Below are 26,403 nucleotides of genomic sequence, written 5' to 3' on the forward strand. Positions count from 1 at the left end.
AAACAAGAACAAGCCAGATACCTCTACTTGCTGCTGCTGTTCTTTATTTCAACAGCAGACATGTTTTACAAGGCAGTACAGAGTTTACTCCTTCTCTAGTCTCTGTTCTCCCTGGATTTCTGTGTCATCCCAACTGCTTTGAGTGCTGCAGCAGCTGGCAACCAAAAGTCCTCTGACTATGACAACGTCCTGGAGATCACACGCCATGCTGGTACCCTTCTCTTCCCCTCCCCCAGCTTTTAACCTGTCAGCAGGTTTTAAACACTAAGGATGTTTTTAAAACACCTTTTTCCCTGGAGAATGTTTTAAATGAAGCAACAGTGTAAGTCAGATATATAAACAGATTTCTCCTCCCTCAAGTTTAGTTTAATTCTGCTGTTTTCTGACATGATAAATCCTTGGGAAACTTAGCTAGTGTAAAGGATAATGATGCTTCTGTTTAGAATTTGTAAAATAGGCCACCGAGAGGCCTTTTTCTGTTTAAAAAAGAGAATACTCTTGTAGAGGGCATTTTATTATGAGAATTACAATACTGGAAAATCTGGTATAGATTAGTGAAGAACAGTTACAGTGTATCCAAATGGAACTGGTTGGATAATTAAATTCATTTAATAGGTACTGAAATTTAAACCTCTTGATCCCTCTGACGTAAGCGTAACTCTTAAAAGTCATGGAACTTGATTCTAAAAGTGTAATGTGGGAGAGAAATGTTGAGACCATGATTAAGGATTTCAGATACTCTAGGAGGAAATGTATGCAGGAGTAAAACAATAGGCATTTAAATAAAGGGGAAAGGAGGAAAAGAGTAAAGAACAAACCCCAAAAATTTTGCTATGAAATACAAAAAGTAACTTTAATAAACCCCTGTTTATATAGGTGTGCAACTTATACCAGCAGTAATGAAGCAATGTGACTGGGATAACCTAATGGTAAATAAAGGACAGTAAAGATTTAAATCATTAAGAAACATCATGTTTTCACTATTTCTACCTGTTCTGAATTATCTTGTCTGTTTTTGACTATGTGGCCTTCTGTATGTCTGTTTTGGTTTCCTATTGTCATGCTAAGAATCTCCAAAGATCCTCATTTCATCATTTTTCTTCTCAATAACAGAATATTTTTATCTAATATTGATTACAATTCATAAAGTATGCGCAGTGTATAATGCTTTCCTTTTCTTGATTTGTGAAAAGGAAAATTGTTTACTGTGCTTTAATACATCTGTAAGGAGGATTGTACCAAATGCCTGACAGGCTGTGTCTCAGGTGTAAAGGGAAATGTTTTAGAAAGATTGGAACGTGCTAGTTTTTCTTTGTACTAACTAAAGTTTTCTCTAAGCTTTTAGCTGTGCATTCTGTTTCAGTGTCCTCTAAGATCCTAAAGGATGAACTTTCTGGTTTGAAATGCATTGGTTGAGAGGATAACAAATTTATAACAACAGAATTCTTGTGGACAAGTATAAGAAAATGTACTCTCTAAACGTAGATTATTAGCCCTAAAGTTCAGACAACATTTAAATGTTAATTTCATATTTTTCTCTTCCATGTTTATATCTGATTTCTGTATCACCACTGGGTGATGCTGAAGTGTACAGGTAACACATGTTATCATTTAATACAATCCCCTTTTAGCCAAAGGCATTTCTATTTTAATACCCTTTAATTTATTGTGGGATCTCAAAAGGTCCCAACATGGTTGAGCTTCCTCTGTCTATAAAGCTACAGCTGTCTTGAGCAAAATCAGTGTATTTTGATCTTTACTTGCTTTCATCTGCTTCCACAGTAGGTTATTTTGGAATGTAATGGCAGGGCTGAACTTTGTTACTCATGTTTTGGCTGAGACTTTTTGTCCTTTCCCCTTTCAAAATGACAGTGTCCATTTTCTCTCCATGTCTGTGTTCCAGTAGAATTAGAACAGAGGAGTTCCAGGCACATCACTGCTGACTTCTCTGTTTCTGAAAGGGCTCACTGGGACAAGTAGGCTGACTGCATTTAGAAGCTGAAATCATGCATCATGTCCTAGTTTAGTGAAATAAGAATTTCCACACCTTGGGGTTTTTTGGTGTTATCAAGATCTTAAATGAGTTTTCAATAGTTACTGCTACAAGCTCCTTCTCTGTAAAGCTGTTAGAAAGAAGAAAGAGCAGAACACTGTAATTTGTAGTTCATGATGGTTTGGGGATGGTATGTTCAAACACAGGCACTGAATTGAACATTTGTATTTCATGAAATTGTAGTGCAGGCTTTTTCTTGGAAACTAAACACTGTCTACTCTACTGTATGCCATCAGCTGGTCATATTTTACTTACTGTTGTTTTCCTAGCTTTGAAGTTAAGGGATAGATATTTTATAAGAACTGTTCTGCAGAATTCCTTAAATTGCAATGTGAAAAACATTTGAGAAAGAAGTAGACACCGGTTTATCTGAAGGAGTTGCCTAATGCTTGATTCTTCATAAGGTTTGTACTAAAAAACTCAAACCCCCAGTTTATCTCCAGTCCTCTTCATTGTAGTGTCATAGCACTCTTGCTAAGGCATGTCTTCCAGCTTTAGATATCCCCAGTTAAGATTTTGGGCCTGGTTCTTCTCCTAAAAGCTTAGGGAAACGTATCGTTGAAGTCAGCAGAGATAAGATCAAGTATGATTTCCACGCTTTCATTAACACACCATTGGAACTGCAGGTGTGAGTGTGGTACAACCTTTCTGGTTTTCTTAATAAGAATGTTATGAATTGATGAATGTTATGATATGATAAATTAGGATTAAAAATATTTGTAATTTGTCATTTTATAAACGGTTTTTTTTATCGATATAAGACCATTAAACACATTGTAAGCAGCAGCAATGCTGATACTTGTTTTTCTTGATATTTGTAAGATGTGCTGAACAATGGATGGTTTCCCATGGTAAAAGTACTGCAGTAACTGTTTCTTCTGGTAATGTAATTAGGAAGTATTGGCTTCAGTTAATGTAACTTAAACAAAACATGTTGTCCTCGGCAAACTTGTTAAACAGGCATAGCTTTGTCTAAAGAGAAAACAGGGACATATAGTGTTTCCATGGAAACTCAGTTAAAATGCTGGTTTGTGGATATGAGCATAATCAGTACTACAGTCTAATCTGATTGAATTAAATGAAAAAGAGTCTCAGTTATAAAGTCACCACAGTATAAAAGTATCTCTACACATGCAAGGGTTGTAGTCTTCCATCCTTACAGATTCTTTTTAACTGCATGTAAAAACAGAGAATGAAACAGGGAAGTTTGTGTGAGACCCTTCTCTTTTTCCTTCCATGGTTAGTTGCACCATTTTTAATACAAAAGTCAAGATCAGAGTTTAAAATAAATCTGTTTAAATATACTTTATTAGAGTTGGTTATAGTTTGCTGCATTGGTAATGTGTGTGTTTGATTTCCTTTTAGTTTTAATGAAAGGGAGAAGGCCCTTTCCCTTAGGGTAGGGCTTATCATCTCTGTACTGTGAGAGAATGGAGAAGATAATCTTTGCTTACCTTATAGACATGCTGAGAAGATTTATTAATTTTGAAAATGGCTGTTTTTAAAATATCAGAAAAATATGGAATTGACGGAATTGACTGAGTTGACCTATCAGAAAATTAAATATGCTATATAAATATGTTACAGCAGCATTTCCAAGAGGACTTTTGTCATTTACAAATGTCTACAATTTGGAAAGTGGTATTTCAAAGGTTTTTTGATGCTTGGGAATATGATAGAGACTTCAGAATTCCAGTATGAAATAAGTGTTTCTGGAAAGCCCATCAGTATCAGCCTGTTTTTGGTATATGCCTTAACAACTATAAAAACCTGGCCTTTGGAAGGTTAACTGTGCTTATAAGTCAATAATAGGTTTTCCTTTATACAATAATGTAATTTCTGAAAATTCCTGCCAAAAGTCCTCTCTTTGAGTGGAGATTTAAGACATTTTTGTGTTCTCCAGAGCTCCATTCTGGAAGGTGCTAAGTGTTCTTATCACATGCTGGATATCCTTTAACTCTCACAGACTTCACTGCCCACTAGCAGTGCTCAACACCTTTCAGGCAGAAGCCCCAGCTGAGTTTGTCCCTATCAGGCAACTTAGCAGAAATAGAAGCTATTTTGTATGACAAATCCTTAATTTTATATAACACCAGACAAATACCTTTCAGAAACCTTCCTGATTTATTTCAAAGCTGTTACATTAAAGGGGATTACATCTGGTATCCCTCATACTGATTTCCCTCAAAAATTACTCATTTATACTTCTAAAATATGCTTTAAGGCTGTATTGACAACTAAATCCTACTAATCATTAGTATATAAATTGTAATGTACTACTTGTCGAAGCATCTGGATAATGGTTTCCGTGAAGTAAGTGGGGTCCATTTGTATTTCTACTGTGAAAGTCATGTCAGCACTTACACTATTTCTAGAAGTTAATAATTCACCAAGAAAAGTTCATTTATGATCATAACTTGGCACACAGATCTCTGGCAATGGTGACATTTTATTAAAAAAAAATTAAGTTTGGCAGTGTCTTTTAATTTTGCCAGTCTCAGTATTTTTAAAAGTCTTATTTGTTTCTACTTTCTTGAAGAATCAAGTAAAAATATTTATTAATTATATATTTGGCCATAAGTTAGTCAGTAGATTGGTTTTTGTATTTTAAGGAGGTAATTTCAACTTTGTGTAATAAAGCAAATCAGCTCTTGGCTAATTTTTAGCAATATGAAGACACCTCTCAATTTACAAATGGTCACCGGCTCAGACCTAAACAATCATTTCTGCTGATGAGTGTGTAGGCTTATGCTGCAATTGTGAAAATGTTAAATTCTTATTATTCCTGAAATATGGTACATAGAAAAGTAAAATAGAAAGCTCTCATTCTAGCCCTGAATGTCTGACATCTTGGATGCACATTAACTGTTTTTCAATTCATGTGCTTGAACTTCTACGTTAGATAAAAGTCATTTTTTCCCCAATACAGTTTATTCTTAGAGGTATAGTTAACATTTCTTGACAGGGTTTCAAAATGGTGGCAATAAATTGTTCTCATGAAATCAGGTTAAGTAAATGTGAAATGTTCAGGTTATAAGTAATGTTAATCCATAGTTTTAGAGACTGACTTAAAAAGTGAGATGTTTATATGTAATATATTGAACACCTCTTGAAAGATGGTATTTCTTTTTATTTAACACATACAAAGTAGGATGATACGAAGAAGAAGATCTATATTTCATTATACTAAAGAATCTTTTGGTGTTATTAATCTAAGATTGCTTTCCATTTCAGACATGGTTTAAATCTCTACTTCAGGAGATTCCAAAAATGCTAGTTTATAGCTCAAATATCAGCTCCCACTTTTGTTGAGCAAATAGGCAGCTGTGTTCTTTTCTACACAGATATTTGATAGAAATGGATTTTTGATTCAAAAATGTAAAAAACCCAGTCAAATAAGGCTGCTTTTACAGTTAATGTTGTTCATGGAAACATTTACCATCTATATCTTTAGCTATTACTGTTTTTTAAGATTGTTCAGTAAAAGACACAGACATAAATCACAAGGGTTGCAAATCCACCAGTGCTCTTTTCTTTGTACTTGCTGCTGCAGAACACTGTGGTACAACTCAAGTCCATTCCCAACACATAAAAATGTGTGCACTGAGTCTTTTGGGCACATACATTTTTTGTACACTTCTAAAACTTTAGATTACCAACATATGGTTAAACAGCAAAAACATGGTTAAATAAAGTAGTGATCTTAGAAAAATAAAAACATAAGAACTATTCTTGAACATTACAGTAAATATTTGACTTATAAATCATCCAGTACATATGGTGTCGAAAGGCTGTAGACTTGTATTCATGATGAGGTATTTCTGATGTGTTATTTTACTTCAAATAACTTTACTTGTATTTTTAGTAATTCAAAGTAATTTTCTAATCACAGTATAGCACCAACAGTTTGTACAGGATGTCACTATTATTAGTATAACTCAGTAAATAAGAGATCCAATACTTTTTTCCAAATGATATGATTTGATAAAGTGTCAGTGTTTTCTCACTCGATGTCCTAAATCTGGTTTGACTAATGAGATTTCATATATTCACAGACCCTGAATATACAGACAAGTGTCCATCATGACACCAGGACAGGGCCGGCAGGTGGTACTCTGTGTGTTCTGTAGGCGGAAAGAGTTGAATTCTGTGTCCTCTCTCCCTGCTAAGATTGGCAGCAGCACAATCTACTTATCTTGGGCCCTTAATGTGCGGTGAGAGGGCAGGGAACTGAGAGGGGACAAACTGGACAGCGAATTCCGTCATAAGTTCATTTTGCAGTGGATAACACAATATTTATCTTTGATGGCACATCCAAAGTACTCTGGGGCAGTAGGACAAGTTGTACCCATTCTGCTATGAGAGGAATTCAGTTTGAGAGGGGCAAACCTCTTTGGAAATTGTCATAGATGCTTTGCCCATTTCTGAAATAAACCTTTCTCACATTGCTGAGATATCTAGAAACAGATTTTGTTTTTGTCAACATGCTTAGGCAGTAGCCAGAATCAAGTTTGAAAAGAAAATATGATCAAGGTTTGAATGTTTTGAATTATAGTGACAAGTAGAAGCAGAAAGCCTGATTTCCTGAGAGAATCTGGTCACCGTCTCTAAGAGTTCAGATAAGTATCCTAATTTCTGGATGTTTGTCTGAACTTTGAGCCTCTTAGGGTTCCTGACTTGTGAACTTGAAACCACAGCCTTTTGGCTGAGATTGAAAGATAAACAGGCTATGCTACTCTAAACTAGGACCTCAGCTGTGAGAAGTAAAGCTTTTTTTGAGAACTTGACAAGTCACAAATCTTCCCTTAAGATTTATAAATGTGCTTACAAATCTGTACTGTTCCTATTTTTCGTTTCAGACATGGGACGTACTTGAATAGCAAGGAAACACTGTAAAACCAAAAAATGGTTAGGGAGTTATAAAAATACCCTCACTGCCTCATTATTTTAGCATTACTGTGGTCTACACATGTTTTCTTTCAGTCTTTACATGCTTCCTTTACCATTAGAACCCAGAAGTATTTGCCAGAGTGGTGCCCATGCAAGGAGATATTGGAAGAAAGTTGAAGGCTCAAAGGAATTCATAAAAGTTCTTCCACCAGCAGTTTCCTTTGAAATAGTTCTTGTCTTCCCTCTGCAGGCTACTGAAGCTTCCTGAGAGTAAGAAAAGTATTACCCAACTCCCACCCCAGCCACTTTTTTTTCTTTTTTTTTTTTCATTTTAATGGAATGAGCCAGGTGTCAGTATGTGTCGGGTATTTTCTAAAAGTTGCAGGGAGGATACTCCAGATACAAGACAGGGCTTAACTGTGCCTTGCCTCACCCTCTTCAAATTTGGCAATCTAAGCCACTACTTTACATTATCAATGTACTCCTTGTATTTCTCAGGAACAAAGTACATATCTTTCCAGCAAAGTGCACTTAGTGCCATTTTGCATGCTAAGTGATTCCCTTCCTCAGGCTTGTGGGAGGCTTTGGTTGTGGGTTTTTTTGTGACTGTTGGGTTTTTTTTTGGTTTTGGTTTTTTTTTTGTTTGTTTTTGTTGGGTTTGTTTTTCTCTTTAAGTTATGGATGGATTCTCAAGTGCCTCCCTCATGCTGGTACACAAGGTTTGTCATGGAGTAAATGAGTAGATTTCTGTGGGAGCCCTTTGTAACAGTGTTGGCACCATATCGGCTACTATCTTGTAAAGTCTGAAATACAGTGTAACGGTCTGAATGATAATTTACAGATAACCTATTTCCCTCCAAGTTCCTCAGTGAAGACTGCTGAAAAGGCAATGGACTTTCAGTCAGAAGTGTCTACTTTTTTTTTTAATGCTTTCACTCAGTTTTTATCCTTTTTGTGTTTTCTCCTGCTCCTGCTGCTACTTCATTATTCCTGCAGAAGGAAGGCATGTGTCAGGGAGTCACAGGGAGTCTGGTTTATGATGATGTTCACAGACTGCCCTCCACAGTTCAGTTTGTCTGGGCTTGGCTGCACACCAAGCCCTTCAGCTTTCCCTGGTGGATTGAGTTTGGATGAACTTCGGCCTCCCAGCAATCATCATCCTGCTCCCCTTTCAACTTGGCCTCACATCAAGTTCCCAAAATCTCCTCCCTTTCTGCTTGAGCTTGGCCTCCAGGAAATACCAGTTGCCACTGCCTTCCCTGTATCTTGGGAGTTTCCATCCACACAACTGCTTCAACCACTAATTCTAAAATCCTTCTGGAAGGAAACAGCAGGTTTGAAGTCAGAACTTTAACTTTTCATTGCCCATTTAAGAAGATTTCACTCATTTACATACTGCATCACAGTAGCTCTGATGAAGGAAGAGTATTTGGTGTTGCTAAATCTTATGATGTGTCATGATGTGCACGAACTGTCCCCATAACAAACTGATAATTATATAGAACTTAAAAATGTCTGTCTGTGTATGTGCAGCCATTCCACTTATTTGATGGAAGATGGTAAAGGTAACATACCAGTAATAATACAAGTTTTTTTCCCTGCTTATTTTTTAGAATCAAAAACTACACGATATTTTTTTTATTTTGTGTTATATCTAGGTTAATAAAAGACTCATTTTTTGAAAACTCTGTAAATATTTGTGAGGCACTGTAACTCAGATTTAAGTGGAAAAGGTAGGTTCACGTTTACATGGATTTCAAACAATTTAATACTAAATATTAGAATAATGTAAGGGTACCTAGGTATGCAATAGACACATTGTAGGATTAGGCAAGAGGATTCCATGTCAGAGAAGGGACCAGAAGCAGTCTGGGAAGTGCACAATTGAGAAGTGCTTGCTTGTATTTATATTTGTCCTGTATGTGATTCAAGAATGATTGTCACTGAGAAAAGGCTGTGTTGCATGATACTGGAGCATAACCATATTACTTATTACATAACTATGTCATTGTAGGAGAGTTCCTGTTGGAATACCTCTAATCAGTTAGCTAAGATTTGGGATTGAGGGAAAAAACCTCTGTGTTTTCTTTTTAATTATACTATGTTTTATAAGTTTTTTATCATCAGTGGTGGTGCAATTCTTCCATTAATCTGTATGAGCTGTTCTCCTTGACAACTGTGGTGGTGGTTTTTCAGTATTTGCAGTGGGGTGAAATATTCAGTGTCTCATTCTTTACCTGAGCTGAACACCAAAGGCAGAGATGTGGTACTGAAACAGATTTAAACAGAAGTGCAGTCAACTCTTTTAAAATATTCAAATGTGTTCTGGAATATTTCAAATTTAGTTATTAGATATTTTAAAAGATAATAATAAAAGTTAATATTAGTAGGTAGAAAGAAGAACATTTTAAGGAGTAAAAGCTTGATACACAAAGGCAATATAGGCTGAAAAATAATCCCACTACAAGTCTGTATCCAAGATTTCTTATGTTGAAGCCAAGTTAAACCTCATTTAAGATAATTCCATCAGAAATAGGAGGCCAAAATGTCCTCAAAATGTGAGGCATCTTTTATGTGTGAGAAAGAGTCTTAGTCTATACCATATTCTGTGGGAAAAGAAATGGAGACCTTAAAATAATATTGTAACCTTGCTTTTATATAGTGTAATAGTCTATAGATATTTCACAGAATGGAAATCCTTTTAGCTTTTAGTACTTTTTCCTATAATTATGTATTTAGAATCCCCTTGTCAAGTCTATAGAGAGATTCAGCTCCTCTCCTGCCTGAAATAAATCAGTCTAATCCATTTTCCTCTCTTATTTTAAGTAGGAAATTACTCATTTTACTCACAGCTCAAAAAGTCTTGTAATTCTGTGCACAGCAGTAATTTGTTGAGGAAGATTTTCCTTATCTTTCTATTTGTTTAACCATGGAGATCTCGAAATCAACTCAAGCAATCCTGATCTATTTTGAGTATTTTTTTGTTTTCCTGATACTAATCAGCCCTGAGCCCTGTAGCACTTGAACACTTCCCAATCCTTCTATCCTGAAAGCAACCCATTGAAAGAGTGAAATATTACCTTCAGCCATGGAATAAAAGCATAAGGAAATTACTTATTTAATGATAATTATCACTCAGCCAAGAATTTAACTTTGTCATTCTCAATCATCTGTTATTTCATGGGGTCTACATTACAGAATAGCAGCTATTTTATTAAACAAAGGGAAGAAATCTCAGGGAGTTAATGACTGTTTTCCATAGGCAGCATTAGAGGTATTTTTCAGAATCACCTAAGTAAATTTGCTAATGTGATTAAACAAAAAATTGGATTTACAATATTTGTTTGAATTGATACATTTTGTGTTCCATGAAGAAAGAGTCTCTGTCAGCCCTCATGGATTGTTCTCCTATGTGTGTCCTGCTCCAGCCCACCCTCCCCTGGGACATTACAGGGAAAAGGCAGCACTGAAGACTAAACCTTTTCTCCTCATCTTTGCTCAGTTTTTCCTGGCTGAAGAAAAACAATTTTTATCCTTTGGCCGTTTTGGTCAAACCAAGCCTGCAAATATTGAAGAATACTTTATGCTTTAAATGAATGTTCCACACAAAGATCAATCAGAGTTTTTGTTGGTTGTGGTTTGCTTTTTAATTCAAACTCTGGATGTTATCTGGATACTTAGAATATTTAAACAAATGTCAGTGCAATTACAGTTTTTTAATCTAACCTCTGTGGTAGGTGTTACACCCAGAAAGCTAAACTAGGAATTAGTAACATGGGACATATAATTTTGAAGTTTTCCTGCTTTCTTTTTCCTCCATATGTAGCCAGTTTGTAAAACAGATTTTAAGTATAGAGTGTCTTGGAGTAGAAATATTTTATTCTAAAGTTCTGAAGTGCTGAAGGACTAGGGATTGCTCAGAAGAGTAGAATGGCTCTTAACCCTTTTGAAGTATATTTGAACAGCTCTTATGGTATTAAGTGATCAAACCAAAAAGAGTCATCTTCTAGTTATAGTGTTCTTGAAAAGATCAGGAGGGAAAAATGTGCAAAAGGGCTTTAATACCACGTCAAAGTTTCTTATGGGTTTAAAACCTGATCTGATGTTTGATGACAACTCAGTGCTTTTACATCAGCAGGATAATTAAATGGATGACTTGAAAACTGAAATTTTCTCAATTTTTTCAACTGTTGCTCTGCTCTGTGTGTTGGTACCTCCAATAATGTGAATTCCAAGGGTCACCCTTATCAGGACCTTGAATGAACAGTGTCTAAACACAGCCCACACATCTCTGCCTGTTAAGAGCATAAGTGATTGACTTTCCCCATACTGACATGACCTCCAGAAGTGAAATGGTTTCCTCATGGAAAGTTTCTGAAAGGGTGTGTTTTTTGCCTCCCTTTCACAAAAAAGGGGCAGGATGTGCAGATCACCTTAGTGCTGGGAATGAACCGAAAAGCAAACAATAGATGAAAAAACCCCAGACTGCAGGGCTGTCCAACAGCATCTGCCCATGAGCCCCGGAATTCATTCCTGGACCATAAAATGTAGCTGCAGAGAGTCTCCTCTGCTGCTCATTCCAAAGATCTGGATTTCTCTACTTACAGTCTTAAGCAAAAAACATCCATGAGTTACAGATAGCAGAAAAATCTTTATAAACTGCTAGAATAAGGAAATTCTTGATGTATTTTCAAATCCTATTGTATCAGTTCATTACAGTTTTTATTTCACATACGTTTCCCTACCTGTTAACACAAAATGAAAGTTATGCATGACATCAGTGTGTGTGTATTTGCAAAAGCAAGTACCAATAGTCTAAATGTAAATATGTTTTTAAATGATTCCTGCTGTGGACCCTGGAGGAGGAATGAATAAATGAAATTCTGTTCAGTTTTCCAAAACAACTATATATGTATTTTTGAGGCTTTGTTTGTTTTTAAACAAAACATTGTACCAATGAATTTGCGAAGTCTTAGATTTCTGACTTATAAAGCTTTACAACTGAAGCTATTTTGAATTCTCCCAGTTTAGGCAAGTGAAACCAGAAGAATCAACTGCCTTTGGAGCTCATGCAAACCACAGTGCATTATATCATTCTTCAACAGGAACATCAGAGTAGGCTGGAGGAAAGGTTCAATGATATTTTGAAAAATGTGATCCCACCTGAAATTATGAGAAATATATAACTTACACATGTACTGTCTCTAATCATTTTTTAAAATTATAAATTACTATCATTAATAGCCTTTTTCTTTAAAATGTGAAACCTAATAATATGCATCTGATACTTTCCTTTGACAGAAATGTACGTAATAATCTTAACTTCATTTTTTTTCAAATAAATTTTTAATGCTTCTTTTGTTCCACTGATAATTCATAGATTAAATGACCTCAAAACAAACCATCACTTGAAATGTTAGCTAACATTTTCATGTTTCAGCAAATCTTCGTGTATTTCATCACAAAACGCTTAGTGTGAATTCCCTACAGCTGTTATATTGATAAAATATAAATGAGAGCAGTGTGAACATAAATATGTTCAGCTTGTGGGGGTTTTTATATTAATTATGGAGGAATATACAATTTGAAGGATTTTTTGCCTTGTGTATTCTTCACATTATACAAAAAGCATCTTCTTTTTTAACCAAACTGTAAATGGTTTAAAATATGACTGTGTGGTCTCTTCAATTTATTTAGTTGTGGGTTTTTAATTTAGGGCTTACTTTCTCTTTTCATTGTAAGACCTTATCTTTCTGAGTGATTTCAAATATTTACTTTGAAAGAATTAAGGATGCCTGGATTATCTGTCAATATTTATTTGTTTGTTTGTTTGTTTTTTTATTTATTAAATTCATGCCTTTTCTAGCTGTAGGTATCCAGATGAAACTTGAATTTTTCCAGCGGAAATTTTGGACTGCAAGCAGACAGGTATATTTTAAATTTTCCTTTGTCATTGAATCCACAACAGCTTTTTTAACTGTGTAGGTGATTTGCAATATTCTGTCACAAGCAAATTTTTGTAAAGAAACAATGTATATGAAGACCAGTTCTGATTTACATTCCAGTTCGTCAGTACAAAAAGGAGAATTCAATGGTGAACAACAGTTGCTTGATCCCATGTTTATGGAAGCAATTAGAAAGATTATTCATTTTAGACCCCAGTACATTTGTTGGCATGTTGCTTTTCTCCCTTAGAAAAAGTATAAACAGTAAATGAAACTGTGATATTTATTTGCTTCCAATAACAGCAGAATTATCCCTTCTCACTTGTAACATTCAGTAACTGAAGTATCACATATTAATTAACTAAACTAGGTTACTGACTCATGGTTGGCATTCAATAAACTGTACCTAAAACATTCAGGGGATAGAATTTGTACTCCTTGAAGAGGATAATCAGGCACTTTGTCAGAGATGCCACCCCTATTTTGAGAATCGATGAACTGTACTTTCCAGAAAAAAAACCCTAAAGTGCAGCTCTGCCTCACCCCTGCTGGAAAACCTTCTCTCATCCTCAAATGTCTCCAAGCTTCCAGCACGTGGAGGAAAGTGTGGTGCTTCAAGCAGCTGAAATTGTTATATATTACATGTGAATGCACCCTTTCTCTGCAGGCAGGAACAGAACAGGTTTGGTGAACAGATTTAAAATTTTTCTAGTCATTTTTAGAACAATTTTAGATAAAAATGTACTCAATATCAGCTCCTTTATAATTCTACCAATATGATTTTTGAAAATTTTATTTTGTAATCATTGAATGAGAAATGATAATGTATTATTGATTTTTTGATATCATCTCTAGTGTGCATCTCTCGATGGCAGATGTGCTATAAGTTGTGATGATGAAGTAAGTATTTGAAAGGTTTTTTTTCCATGTGTATCTCCACTGCAGTAGAACATAAAGTTGATGAATTTAATTTGAAAACCTCATGTACATTACGATCTCTTGGTGTAATTTGGAATTGCTTTCAACATATTACAGTACTTAGATAGTGAGATTGTAAATAAGTGGATGTCTATAAGTTGTCATAATAAAATGTTGACACTAGTACCTAAAACATATTGCAATAAATTCTGCTCTATGAATCCAGTTTGGGAAACAACTTGAAGTGGTGCTAAGGTATTTGTTTACTACTTTATTATTAATTTTAAAAAACCACAAGCAGTTTGAAGTCTTTTCAGCCTAACACCAGCAGGAGCTGTGTGAGCCTGTGTAGGACTTTACTAATAGTGAGAACCTTGGTGATATAGGGATTCCAAACTTTTTCTTAGTGACAAAACATACTGTTGATAGGACTCCATCAAATATCAGGGCTCCTTTGTTGAGTCTGTTAATTTTCACAGCTTCTCTCAAGGACAGGAAAATAACTACTGAACAGTTATGATATAAATTAAAGCCTTTATTTAAATATTAAATCGTTAATGCAAATGGAATGGCACAACAGTCAATAAATATTAAATATTATTAATAGCAAAATAATTAATTAACAATAAATGGAATTAGTGATGAGTGTGTGATACTTTTTATTCTAAAATACATCCTACTAATTTCAAATCCTCTTCTGTTTTTGAGAACTTTGAATCTGCTTTTCCTGCCCCCCCCCCCCCCCCTTTCCTGATGCCTCACATTTTATTTAAATTTTCTGTTTTCTTTCTTTTCGATTTTTGGGTTTTTAACCCATATTACATTCCATTACTGTTATTGTATATTGGAGCTGTGAAAAATACATAGAGGACTTGAACTTGATCAAAGTTACTGTAATTCAAATGTGTTCTCAGACCTCAGTCAACATTCTTGCTGTGTTTATTCTGGACTTGATGCCTATGGTTTTACAAGCTCAGGGACTCTCCACCTATGGAACATTCCCCTTGAAATCTGGAGTTCACTGAACTTGAACCTTTGGGCAAACCTGAGCATAGTTCACTTCCAGTACCTGTGAAACATTGTGAATTAAATGTTTTTCACACAGCTCTACTCTACCCAAACCTATTATCCCATGCATTAATCAGGAATCCTTTGTTTGAGATTTGCTAATGTGTTGGATGAGTAAATTCACCCTGCTGCCCTTTGCTAGTGCTGAAGTTGTTACCAACTGCTTCTTTAACACAATGCTGAACACTGACACTTATTTATCTTGCTGGAAAGTGCTGAATAAATGGTCCTGAATGAATATTTTCCCCTCTTTTTAATGTTTCTAAAATGGATTGAAATAGAAGTCCTTTTATCTTCACATTCCACCAAAAAGATGCAGATTCCACTTAGTGCATTGTGTCTGTTTCCAATAATGCTAAAAAGTTAGCCTCTTTTAAAATTCTGAACAATACCAGTGAATCACTGTGTCTTAGAGATTTGAGACATGGCCACTAATTCTTGAATTGAGCCAGTATTTTCCCAACAGCATGTAAGTCATACACTATGAAATTAAGCCAACACTCTTTCTTGTCCAGCATAACTACTTTTATTTATTTTCTATACTATGGAGAAATATTGTTACTAAACAACTATCTTTAGAATAATCTTTCACACATGAGGACTGCAAATATGTATCCTCAAAAGAGTTCTTTGTTGACTTAGCTCCTCTCCTAATAAAGTTGGTGGGAGGTTTCTGAATGGCTTTGGGGACAGCAGGGTCCGGTGTTCCAGCTGCTTTGGAAATTCCACCCTTCACACCCCAGTGAGGTTAAGTAGCTGCTCCTTCTGAATGCAGTAGCTCTGCTCAGTTCTTTGCCAGCATCACCAGCTTTTCACATTGCATTGGCCAATTTTGGACTTTCTAGCCCATCAAGGGTTGGAAATGACTTGTTTCAACTTCCTTTTTGACAGGTTTTCTGTCACTGGGAGTGCCTGTAGCTCAGGTTCTCCTATTAGAATGAATATCCTGAATTTGCATTAGGGAATGATGTTCATTCTGAACTTTTGCTTGATTTTGGCTTTCTAGTTTTTTAAAAAAACTCTGTTTCAAGCCAGCATTTTTGCAAATCTCTCCTCTTCTTTGGCCTCACAGAGCAGTACTAATATATGGCCAGAATTAGAATCAGACAAATCTAAGCATGTCTTGCAATACCAGGCTGTATTTCTGTGACTTGCACAACTACTGCTGCATGGGGCTGCTTTCCTCCCTAAAACAGCAGAGAGATTTTGCTGGATGTGCAGAGAGTGTATTTTTTTCATATACCTGTATAGCCCATTTGCAGCAGGAAAAGTTTTGAATTAAAAACAAAGCCAGGAGGATTGCTATATTGAGAGCCATTCTACTTATTTTTTTCAATTTACATGAATGTCACAGAAAATTCAATAAGCAATGATAAAAATGTTTCCTGATTTAGACCAACAATAGAAATACAGCAAAGATTTAGCTTTGGGGTAGGTATTTGGCAATACTGAAGACATACAGTTATATCAGGGTTTGAATTGAACCTTGTGTTTAAACTCTGAAGCGCAGTAATTAAAACTTTGCCTGTAGCAAGTACTTCACTTGAGGTTAAAATAGTGCATGTGTGTATGGAGGGAAGCATTGATCTGGGTTTCCCTTGTTTTACACAGTTCTTATGTCTGACCTACCAAAGGCCACCAGTCCTACCTCTAAATCCAGTTCCCAATTAAAACCACAATTTGAAAAGCTTTAGGAGACCTGTGGGGCCTCTTTTACAGAAGTTTCTGGTCCCATCCCCCAATGAACAAATTAAAAAATATTACCTGGTCCCCCGTTGGTTCTGCAGGCTGACACTGTGTTTTCATTAATACATCGTTAGGGTAATGACATGGAGCTGATGTTTTTCTCCAAACACAGGACAAGCCATCAGGAGCACCTCAGTTCTGAGCCTTTGCAAACTTACTTAGAAGGAAAACTTTTAGGAGCGCCTTATAAAAAAACCTGTCCTTGTTTCTTTCCTGTTTGTTTGTAATTATCTTACATCCTCCCACTTTTAACACATCTTTGCTTTCTTACACATGAAACAAATGTGTAAAAATGTAGTCCGATAACATCCCAGGAGTCAGGACTGCACTGAGAAACTGTAAACCATTATAACAATCCCAAGATTTTACCCATTTAGAATTCACTTAGAAGTCAAGTACATGATTAACTTATTGCTGTATTCTAAAGCCAAAATTTAAAATAGTATTTTATTGTTTTTCAGACAATCAACTGTTACTTAATAGATAACAATGGCTTTATTTTAGTGTCTGAAGACTATAGACAGGTAAGTAAAAAAAATTTCTTCAGTCATCTCATGTAAAAGACTCCTCTAAAATTACTTGTTTCTTAAATAGGCCACTGTCTGAAAATGGTAAGGAACCAGTAGCATAAAATTAAAGAAATTCCTTCTACAAAGAATGTAAGTTGTTTCTCACAGGAGCTCAGTTTTTGTCTCCCATTGGGGTAGGGTCTGCCCTTAAGCTCATAAATGTTCCCTTTAAGGCCTTTCTTGCTGGAGAAGTGTCTGTCTCCTGTAAAATATTTTTACCCCCTCGAAAAACGCAGATTCGTGTTAACATTTTTGTGACATGGAAAGGTTGGGAAGGGAGGGAGGGAGGACTGAAAGTGAGGGACACAGCTTTTAAATTCAAACTTGAGATAATGAGATTTTGCAGAGGTGTTAGCAAAGGAGTTTGTTTTCTAAAGTGGATTGCAGACACTGAAGGACTAAAACTAAGCACTCAGCATCACAACAGAGAGGACAAGGAACAAGATTAATAAGCATTTGAAACTTTAACTTTTTTATTCTTCCTAGAAAATTATTGACAAATTAATGTATAATCACTTGATACTGCAAACCTTATGAAGGAACCATCACTATTCTCATTAACTTTTGCCTGAAAACTGCTGGGATGGTGCCCCAGTTATGCCAGGATTGTCTGAAGTTGAATTGCTTTTATGTGTTGTGATTGTCAATAGGAATATCCACACTCCTACTTGGCCCTCAGGTGAATTACATTTGTTATGATTAGGTTGGTTACTGAGAAGCAGCTTTCAGAAAGAGCTCTGGGAGACCTGGACGAGAGTCTGTAGAGGAGATAAAAACTCAAAGCGAGTGGCAAAAAAAAACCCCTAAACTGAGCATTTTGCTTTTAAATTAAAGGCTTGAATAATTGTGGCCTTAAATCTGACACTTCTGGAAGTAACAAGATAGAGATATTTTTCACCTTTGAATAGCACAAAAATATGTGCATGTTTCCTTGTGATCCTTCTCTCCCTTGCTTTTGGTTGGGACTTTGAAAATTATATTAGCACATAATAAACAAGAAAAAGGCATTTTTTTTCTGAAACTGTTATCCTTCCAACAGAGCATTAACTGTTAAACATGCTGTACTGTGTCATGCAAAAGTCATTCTTCGTGACAGGTCATCTTATATGCAAAATTGAGAACTGACATTTATTATTTTGTTTCAATTTTTTAAATTTATTGCTTCCATCCCATTGGAATGCCAAGCATCTTCTGAGTATAATTCCAGGATGTATAAAAATATTATAAAATAAAAATGTAACTGCTTAAATATTAGCTGCATTATGTTTGAAGCAGCTTTCTGGGGTGTTTTTGCATTTTATCTATTAAATCTATATTTTTTGTTTAGTTGAGCATGGTCTGAGAAATACACCACTCATAGAACAATCTTGACACATTTAAAATGTTTGTCTTGTTCATTTTTGCAGTTGTTACTATTTACAGGTAAATAGTTGTGACTTGTATAAATGATTTGCTATTTCATAGTTGGCCAAAGGCAATAAATATTAGGAAGAAATGTTTCCTTTGGTAGTTACCTGATATCAGACATGACATATTCCTGTGCAGAGAATCATGTGGACAACTGTTGGACCAGAACTAGGGCTGGAAATATGTTATGACCCATTTTTTTTTTGTTACAATGGATCTAAGATGGACAGCAGAGCTGTCTGTGTGTTTGTATAACACTGTAATAAGATTACAATAGTGTATGTTTATTTTTGTGTGCACTCTGTGTTTATCGTGGATAGAGAAGGGGTAGAGAAGTGGGATGATGCCTTAGCAATTATTTACCTTTCTAGGGTTGCTTCAGCACTGTTTTCTGTGGACTTTCAAAACATGACCAGAACTGCTCCAAGAGTCACGTTTGTGGGACAGTTTAATTCTTCACCTGAATCACAACTAAATCCTAATGTGTTTTGAAAACGATGATAACCTGTGTGTTATGGCTTTGGGGGAGAATTAGCGCTTACAAAAGGAGCTTTTGTGGAAAGAACTGTCACTGAAATGTCTTCATAAGGCCAGCACACAACTTAATAAATCAGATTTATTGCTATCTAAGGTTGTACTAAGCATTTATAGTTTAGGGTTTTTGACATTGACTGCTTCTCCAACAGTTAGGGTAATCTTTCTTCATCAGTCAGCCAGGGCTATTGAAACTGATATTTTCAGTCATGTTGCTCTTGTTTCTAGGAGACTTTACATACCCATATGTTTTGGAAAATGTTCCAAGACTCCCCTGAGGAAACAAAAAAAAAAAAAGCAGTACTTGTTTTTTAGGTGGAGGAATGCCTTTTTTTAGCTAGGGCTGTAACTTTTCTGCCTGCAAACTCCCAGGTGCATACTTGAGGTCAGCTAAGTTCCTTGTAATGGAATTGGGGTTTAGTTCGTACAAAACCTATGGAATCCATGCAATTTGAGAGTGTAGTGCCCTTTCCCCCTCATAAATTGTGGGATTTCTCCCTTTAAACAATGAAGAGAAATATCCAATCCTTCTGGGAGCTGAGGCTCTAAAATAAAACAGGTCTTCTCAAGGAGAAAAAATGCTGTACATGCAAGATTCTCCACTGTCATGTGAATGGCTGCAGATGACAGAGTCGCTTCCACGCTGCATGCCAAATTCATAACATGAATGTTTGTTTTCTCAACAGAGATTTATTTTTATTAGTCCACAAGTACTGAATGAGGACAAAATGAGTAATTCATCAGGCTGAGTGGTTTTAAGTATGAAGTGACTCTGAATGGAGTTAAAATTTATAGGATTGATGAAATGTACTGTTCCAGCTCCTTAAACAGGTCATGCAGGAATTATAAACAACGCTTTTTAATGACTGTTTATGAAATCCTCTCACAACCTGTTTATATCTTTTTTGAGTAACATTTTAATCACAAGGGTTTGTGATCAGATTAGTGTGTTTTCTTTACAAGCTTTAGGTTTGGGTGGCTTTTATTTCTGATATTAGATGTTATATAATGTACCCCAATATATTGTTTAAGCTCTCACATCTGCTTAGGGGTAATAATGTAATCCCAACAATTTGCCATGATTGTGAAGTTCTCTTCAGATTTTATGTAGCAGCAGTCCTGAAAACCTAACTGTCAAAGCCACTCTTGTCATATTTTGGAATATGCCAGTTTAAATTGAATCCCATGTTGGATTGTGTTTTTCTACACTTTTGGTAATTTCTTGCATTTTCCCCTTACAGACTGGTTACTTTTTTGGGGAGGTTGAAGGGGCTGTGATGAACAAGTTACTGACTATGGGCTCCTTTAAGAGGTAAGAGTTTTTGTCTCTTAAAAAATATTTCAACAAGAAACTGAAACAAAACTAAATCAGAGTCATATAAATGAAAGCCAAGCCTGGCAGTGTGGCTGGATTCTCATCTCTGTCTCTTTTCCATATGACCTGAGTGTAATCCAATCCCATGCACATTGAATGTTGAGAGCACTGGAGTCAGCCTACAGTGAGTTTCTTTTTGAAAGACCAGTTTATTTGACTACAGTGCTAAAATTGTGGGCCTTTCCTGTTTCCACTGGGCTCAAGTGAAAAAGGGACTGAGCCATATCTACTTCTGAACAGTTTTAAGTGGCTCTAAAACAAATCATTGATGCCACATTACCATTTTGACCTGTAAAAAAATGGAGATTTTCAAACTAGACAGTGCAAAATGCCCTGCTGTTAAAAGGAAAGTGTGTTCTCCCAGTAATCCATCTTCATTCACATGCTGACTTACCTCTGAACGTTGTTGTGACTGTTGACCTGGTCTTACTACCTTGATGATAATAAAAACTAATAGTGATTTTTATGTGTTGTCCTTTGAAATAAATTATGCATTCCGGGGAGTTAAGAAAAATTTTCCTTTTAACCTGTAACTCAACACTGGAGTTTCATGTCTTTCACGTGGTCTAAGAACTGTTCCGTACCACTTTGTGCTCCTACAGCATGGGAGAAGTGCTGACAGTATATATTGCACTTTTCCCTTTTATTTTCCTCTCCATTTCTAGTTAAAAAATAGACACATCACTGATCCCATCAATCACTGAATTTAGTTATTAAATGTGAGGGTGAATACAGAGGCTCTCAGAACAGACAGTTTGTGTGTTTACTTGGTAAACCAGCTCTCTTAAAGGGAGAAATCTTTCCATGCTGCCCCTGTGCATTACATCTGAATACCTCTCCCAGTAAATGACTGCCCTGAATGGAATCATCCCAAATCATAGTTTTTAATGAGGATGGCAACCTTTTTGTGTTTAGCACTACATTCTTAACATGTGCTGTAGAAGAAAGTGAAGTAATATATATTTATAGACTGGGTTTGACGATGAAAAGATCTGTTTATGTGGGATGAAGCCTTTTATTTAATGCAAAGAAAAACTTGCAGTCAAAACTAAGAGATAATACTTTAATTTATCCCAATTTGTTTTGCCTTGCCCAGCAAATCATTTCAAACAGAATATCTGCTCAATGAGCGATGGCAGTGGGCACCATTGAGGAAACAGACTGCAAGGCTCAAGGGTTCCATTAAGCTGCAGTGGGAGCCTCTTTAGTGCAGGTCATTGGCTTCTGAGTTTGCTGGTCTTGAACTCCCAGGCAGACAGAGATAATGAAGGCACAAGCTCAGTGCAACTGAGCTGCATACTAGAGAAAATGTAAACACAATGAGCCGATTATTTACACGTAATAAACTGACCATTGCTAATCAGTTAAAGATGGGATATCATCAAAGTTGTGTAATTGCACTAAATGAGCACCCTGCTGTACAGCAGATAGTTCTGTGCAGCAGCAAAAAAAAAAAACCAACCAAACTGAGCTGTGCTAGATGAGACCTTGAAAAAAATTATTCCAACAATATGAAGAAGAAATCTTTGCTGGCTCTCATGAAAAACAGTCAGATGCATTTACACTGTTTTTAAGACTACTAATTTGTCTGGATGGCATTGTGTTTTGTTTTCCAAACTTTATTTTATATGAAATAAGAAGAAAATAAAAAGGGTGCTTGATGCACTGGCAAAATCTATTACAAGTACCATTTCCCTGAGAGCACAATATGGATATTGCATGCATTGTACCTGTCATTGCTGCTCTTACCACATAGGCAAAGTCAGAGAGCAAGCTCTGTTCATCAGCATTTCATCTGATAATACCCACAGCCATCCTTTCTTCCAATTTGCTTCTTACATGGCACATGCTGTCCAGCTGGTGAATTATACAATGCTGCCTTTTTTGATCTGTTCTTGCTTCCTTTTTTGTTAGTTTAGAAGTTGAAAGCTCTGTGGTGCCTGACCTTCACTGCAGAAGAGTTTGTTAACTGTGGGGATGGGAGTGCTCTCTTGCTTTGGCACCAGTGGTGCGAGTTGCAGTGCTGAGATGTGCTCCCATCCCACTGATTCTTGTCAGCTCTCAGGGTATCCATCCACAAAAGGAATGAAACAAGCCTTTGTCCATTCTCCCAACTACCACTCATTTGGAGTGATATAGAAGTTCTTTTTAGGACTGAGCTGGAAGTGCGAAACAAAAGGGGGTTGTTTGCTGCTGACTGTATTTCTTTTCAACCTGCAGCAGGATGAAATTCAATTTTTGTGTTTGCTATTTATTTTTTAAAGTGAACTTAAATACCTCCTTCCCTCCTCAATTTCTTTAAACTCAGTGCTTCTTTTAAATGATGTGTACATATGTGTGTATGTATGTATATTTTCTTAGTTTATGGGTTTTATAATTAGGGAGAAAAATTATATCAGTGCCTCCACAGCAACGTGACATGCTCTATGATTTCATTTAGCAAAATTATGTTTATCTTATACCTTAAGTATTGCACACAATTAAATAATTTAAATATGATTTAAATTTATTATTAAATAAATTAGGATGTGCTTATGGAAAAGTATCTGCTTCACATAGTTTAGAAAAGTTTCTTTATAGTTTCCTTAGCACCTTGTTTATATAAAAACAGGTAAAAGAAATAGATTCAACAGCTCCAAGCATGAAAATTTTTAAAAAATCACATCAGGAAAATTAAGGGCTATCAAAGCAATGAGATCCCCAAAGAAATAAACATAATAAATCTGTAAGAGAAAATTAAACATCTCTTGACTCCAAAACACTTTCACCCTTTCCAGTAGGAGGAAAACTAAGCAATTCTATAAGACAAATATGGAAGCAGCATCATTTCCTCTGACAGCTCCCTTTCCACCAGGCATCCTCCTGGCCTCTGAAGAATCTATGCTTTGGTATTGAATCATGTTGTCAGGATATACGACTGAAGTGGCACACCCCTGAAATCCAGCTTTCCCAGATGCTAAGGCTCACTCTGTTAAGTTCTTGTTGCTTTCAGAGCATCTCTTATTTCTCAGTTTTCCTTGCTCAGTTCCCTTCTCTTGGCTCGCACACTCAGTGAAGAACACACATCCCGTGTGTGCCCTCGGGCGCGGTGCAGTCCAACCCTCCTCCTGTGCTCCCACACGCTTGCACACAGAGGCAAACGTTCATCTCTGTCTTCATTCACTTTACAAGCAATAGCTTTTCCTCTAGGTTATGAGAGTATAAAAAAATTATTCAGAACTCTTTACTAAGCTACTTGCAAGGAGCAGAAGATTCTGAAACTAGTAACTAGTTACTCACCAACAGACAATAGTTTCCACTAAGGCAGCACAGCTTCCAAATGAAGGAATTTTTTTCCGTTTCTTTAGGTCACTCTTTCTTATTAAACCATTCATTTTATTAAGGTATTCTTAAATTTTTGGAGAAAGTGTATTTAAAATTTGAGTTTATTTTCATGTGGATTTTTACAGTCATCGATTTGGCCTTCTATTAACTGGGCAGTGTTTCTGCATGTAAGTGTGTATGTTGGGGAAGATCAGTGATAGACTGCAGGAACAATCCAAACTGGAGTTATTTGATTTGGTATTAGACAAATTCAACTGTGATGTAGCAGTTCTGCTGTGTGTTTTGACGTTGTAAAAAATTTCCCTATCTTTATTGATAATTTCTTTAGTAAAAGGTAAAGTAAGCTCAAAATATACCCTGCATTTATGGCATAAATACCACACAAGTAGTCAGGTAGGTGAATAAGCATTTTTTTGTATAGGCAGACAGAAGACATTCAAGGTAGCAAAATGGACCAACTGTTTCCAATAATTATCTTCTGTATTCACTGCCATGTGCACTGCAGACCATGTATGAGTCTTGCACTCTTAATCTCCACTTTCTAAATGAATAATATGTAATTGTAATTCTTAGAAGAATGACATTCTGTTTTCATTAATGAAAGAACTGCCAGGAGGGCAGCAGCACAACAACCTGTCTAGTACAGGTTTATGAGTAGGTACAAAAGAAGCAAATAATATCTGTCACTTCCCTCTTGCCATTACCAACAAGAGCTCTGTTCTGATTTTTATTATTTTTTACATTTACTGGATGTACATCTGGTACCTGCATTCTGAAACTCCCACATTGCTGTGGCGTATGTTTTCTGCTCAGATTTTGTTCATATGACATCTAAAATTAATGTCTTAAAATTGAGTTTTGGGGATTGTTAGAGTTTATGTCTCTGTAAATATTACCTTTAATGCAGAATCATTTTATATACTTAAGAAGAAACACAGGCATGTGTGTTACATAAATGAGTTCTCATTTCATATTCTGGAAATGCAGGTTGAATTGCAGTTTTTGTACATTTTATTCTTCAAGCACCTTGGCAGTTGGGAATAGCTGAGCAATAAAAGCAAAGATATGTGGTGACAAGTTTGTTTTGTCAAAATGTTGTGATTTATTTTTTATTCTTTCCATTGATTTTCTTGGTGGTGAAAGGCATTAGCCTGACAGCTTCTGGACATTATTACCTGCCTGTCAGTGGAGGTGGGAGAGCCAGAGCAGCAACAGTCTGGGAGTTCTTACAGTGTCCTGCACCCTCCCCCCAGGACCCTGTCTAAGCTGCAAAATTTAGTTTGCTCTTCACACCATTCAACACTGTCCCTCCTTCCCCTCCTTGCAAGAATGCCAGACAGGCTGCATATCTTTCGTATGAGTTAATGAACTTTTTCCACTACAAGTGAGGTGTGGTCACCACCATTTTTACATGGACTACTGAGTAAAGCATAGTGTCAGTAATTAGGGCTTCTTTATTATTAGCTTCCTTTGCTTGGTTCTTTGGAGGGTTTCTTTTTTATTCTATGGACTTGACATCTATTTCCATAGTAAGAAGCTTATGACTCTTACACAGTATATGAAAACCACCAAATCTTCAACTGGTGACAAAGCATTTTAAATTTTATGCATTGGAGATCTTTCAGATCTCACAATTGTCAGTGACAGTATTTTACACTACCAAACAGAAATCCATAGATATGCTGAAAACCTGGCTGAAAGCAACAGAGTCCATCTGTTCATATATCCTGTGCTGCTGGGTAGGTCTTGGAAGTTTAATTTTCTTGAGCCAGATTCGTGCTCAGTTGCAAGTACATTGCAGAGTACAAGAGTGGAATTTATTATAGCAGGAAATTGACAATAAAAGTGTTTTCACTAGAATGTATTTGGCCCCTGAAGTTACATAAAACGGTGATGCACATTTAGTTTTTGGTAAGTTATTTTCCATCAGTTCAAGATGATTATTCATAGTGCTTGTCCTACAACTGAGATTGAAAACAATTGCTCTGTGGACTTCAGGCATGGAAGTTGTCAGCATGGTGATGTCAGGAAGACTCAGGTGTATCATCTGGAGGAAGAGCAAAACTCCTCTGTGAGGTGCTGTAATGCATAGCATGGGTTCAGGCATCTGAATGGTCTTAAATCAGAACGTTTTGTTCACTGGCTGTGAACAGCACACACTTAGCTGCAAATAGTTATTTAAATGTGAAATACAATCACTTCAGAAAGGGTGATCTGGAAGCCTGTCTTTCTGCAACACTAGGTTAAGTCTGTCTGAGTGAGAAAAAAAAGCCTATTTTCTAAAATCTCAGAAAGACATTAGCAATAAAATAACATTCTGGAAATGACACCTGAGCACAGAAGCACTACAGTGTCTTAGGCCACTGCTTTGACTACAAATGCTGCAGTAGCTTTTTTAAGGAATGTTTCTGGAAAGCTCTTACTTTCCTGTTACATTTATAAGAATAAAACTAAAACAACTGGATTTGAATTTATAAATGCTTTAGAACACAAATACACTGAACTTTAATACCATTTGTAGTGAGAGAGAATTGAGAATTGATTCAGTATGTTGCAGTGTTCAGATTTCAATGT

General features: G+C 36.1%; 1 protein-coding gene across 1 annotated transcript in view; it reads left to right on the forward strand.

Moving 5' to 3' along the window:
- The window catches only part of CACNA2D3 (calcium voltage-gated channel auxiliary subunit alpha2delta 3), a 395,617-nt gene that overhangs the window by 339,507 nt on the left and 29,707 nt on the right, over positions 1–26,403 (forward strand). Inside the window, exons 28-31 of the mRNA XM_071549734.1 lie at positions 12,810–12,871; positions 13,744–13,788; positions 17,082–17,144; positions 20,372–20,442. Of these exons, the coding sequence (XP_071405835.1) occupies positions 12,810–12,871; positions 13,744–13,788; positions 17,082–17,144; positions 20,372–20,442 (241 nt within the window). The remainder of the gene's footprint in view (positions 1–12,809; positions 12,872–13,743; positions 13,789–17,081; positions 17,145–20,371; positions 20,443–26,403) is intronic.

This window comes from Pithys albifrons, chromosome 3 (assembly GCF_047495875.1).
Source record: "Pithys albifrons albifrons isolate INPA30051 chromosome 3, PitAlb_v1, whole genome shotgun sequence".
Taxonomy (NCBI): domain Eukaryota; kingdom Metazoa; phylum Chordata; class Aves; order Passeriformes; family Thamnophilidae; genus Pithys; species Pithys albifrons.